General features: G+C 52.2%; 1 protein-coding gene across 1 annotated transcript in view; it reads right to left on the minus strand.

Annotated features, from left to right (window-relative positions):
• Window positions 1-795: 795 nt before the first annotated feature.
• Window positions 796-1364, minus strand: part of LOC125035879 (protein kinase shaggy-like) — an 11415-nt gene continuing 10846 nt past the window's right edge. Inside the window, exon 8 of the mRNA XM_047628192.1 lies at window positions 796-1336. Within this exon, the coding sequence (XP_047484148.1) occupies window positions 796-1336 (541 nt within the window). The remainder of the gene's footprint in view (window positions 1337-1364) is intronic.

Raw genomic sequence — 1364 nt, forward strand, 5'->3', positions numbered from 1 at the left:
AAGAGAAAGAGAGAGATTAAAAGGAAGAGAAAGAGATATGAAAAGAAGAGAAAGAGAGAGATCCAAAGAAGAGAAAGAGAAAGAGAGAGATGCAAAGAAGAGAAAGAGAAAGAGAGAGATGCAAAGAAGAGAAAGAGAAAGAGAGAGATGCAAAGAAGAGAAAGAGAAAGAGAGAGATCCAAAGAAGAGAAAGAGAGAGATCCGAAGAAGAGAAAGAGAAAGAGAAGAGATCCAAAAAAGAGAGAAAAAGGGAAGAAGACATCAAAAGAAGATAAAACAAATGCTAAAAACAAAAAAACAAAAAACCGACACTCACAGACGTGGCCGAACTCCTCTGGATGCTGCTGAGGATGGGCATGGTCACGCCTCCTCTCCGAGATCTGCTTACGCTCTCGCCCACGCCCCCGCCCCCGCCCCCGACCCCGCCCCCAACCCCCGACTTCTTTGGGCTGCTGCTGCCCGTGTTGATCGATGACGTCACTGCGAACAAAATGGCGGTCGTTAGTGGGAGGGGAATGGGGACGATATAAGGGGAAAAGGGAGGGAACAAAATAGGGAATCCATAAAAAAGTACGACATAGCGATTAAAAGAGAGACAACTTTTCTCTTAAAGCTTATCAGTAGACCAGTACATCACATTTCTTAATATATACATATATATATATGTGTGTGTGTGTGTGTGTGTGTGTGTGTGTGTGTGTGTGTGTGTGTGTGTGTGTGTGTGTGTGTGTGTGTATTTTATTTTCCAATTCTACATCAGTAACTAACAAGGCGTTTAACCCTTTCTTCATCCGTTCAGCAGAACACGAAATGAACACAAGGACGAGCTTTACCTCCCGGGACGTTGGGCAGCGAGAGGTCATCGTTGAGCAGGCGCGGCTTGGCCCAGCCCATCACCTCCAGCCGAGGTCTCCTGAGGGAGTCTCTGTAACCCAAAGGATCTCTCAGAGGATCCCTGAGCGGGTTATCCTTGATTTCCTTCAGGGGATCTCTGGTGAAGTCCCTGAAGGAGGACGGGGAATCCCTGGCCACGAGTTCCTTGGTCCGGTCCAGGCTGATGGTGTAGGGATGGCGGCTCATGTCGGAGGCCCTGGCGTGCTCGGCCGGCGTGCGGGGGAGGTCGCCCCCCAGGTGGCGGCTGCTGGCGGTGACGGCGGTGAAGGAGGGCGGCCCGTCGGCGATCATGGCCCCGAAGTGGTCGTCGTCGTCCCAGTGGCCTTGGCCTTGGCTCTGGCCCGGTGTCTGGCCCTGGCCCTGGATGCACAGGCCCTGACCTCGAGCCTTCAGACTCGAGCCCCAGATGTTCACGGGCGACTTCCGGCACTTGTCGCTGGCTCTGGAAAACGTTTGCGCTGCTTAGGGGC

This window comes from Penaeus chinensis, chromosome 20 (genome assembly GCF_019202785.1).
Source record: "Penaeus chinensis breed Huanghai No. 1 chromosome 20, ASM1920278v2, whole genome shotgun sequence".
NCBI lineage: Eukaryota > Metazoa > Arthropoda > Malacostraca > Decapoda > Penaeidae > Penaeus > Penaeus chinensis.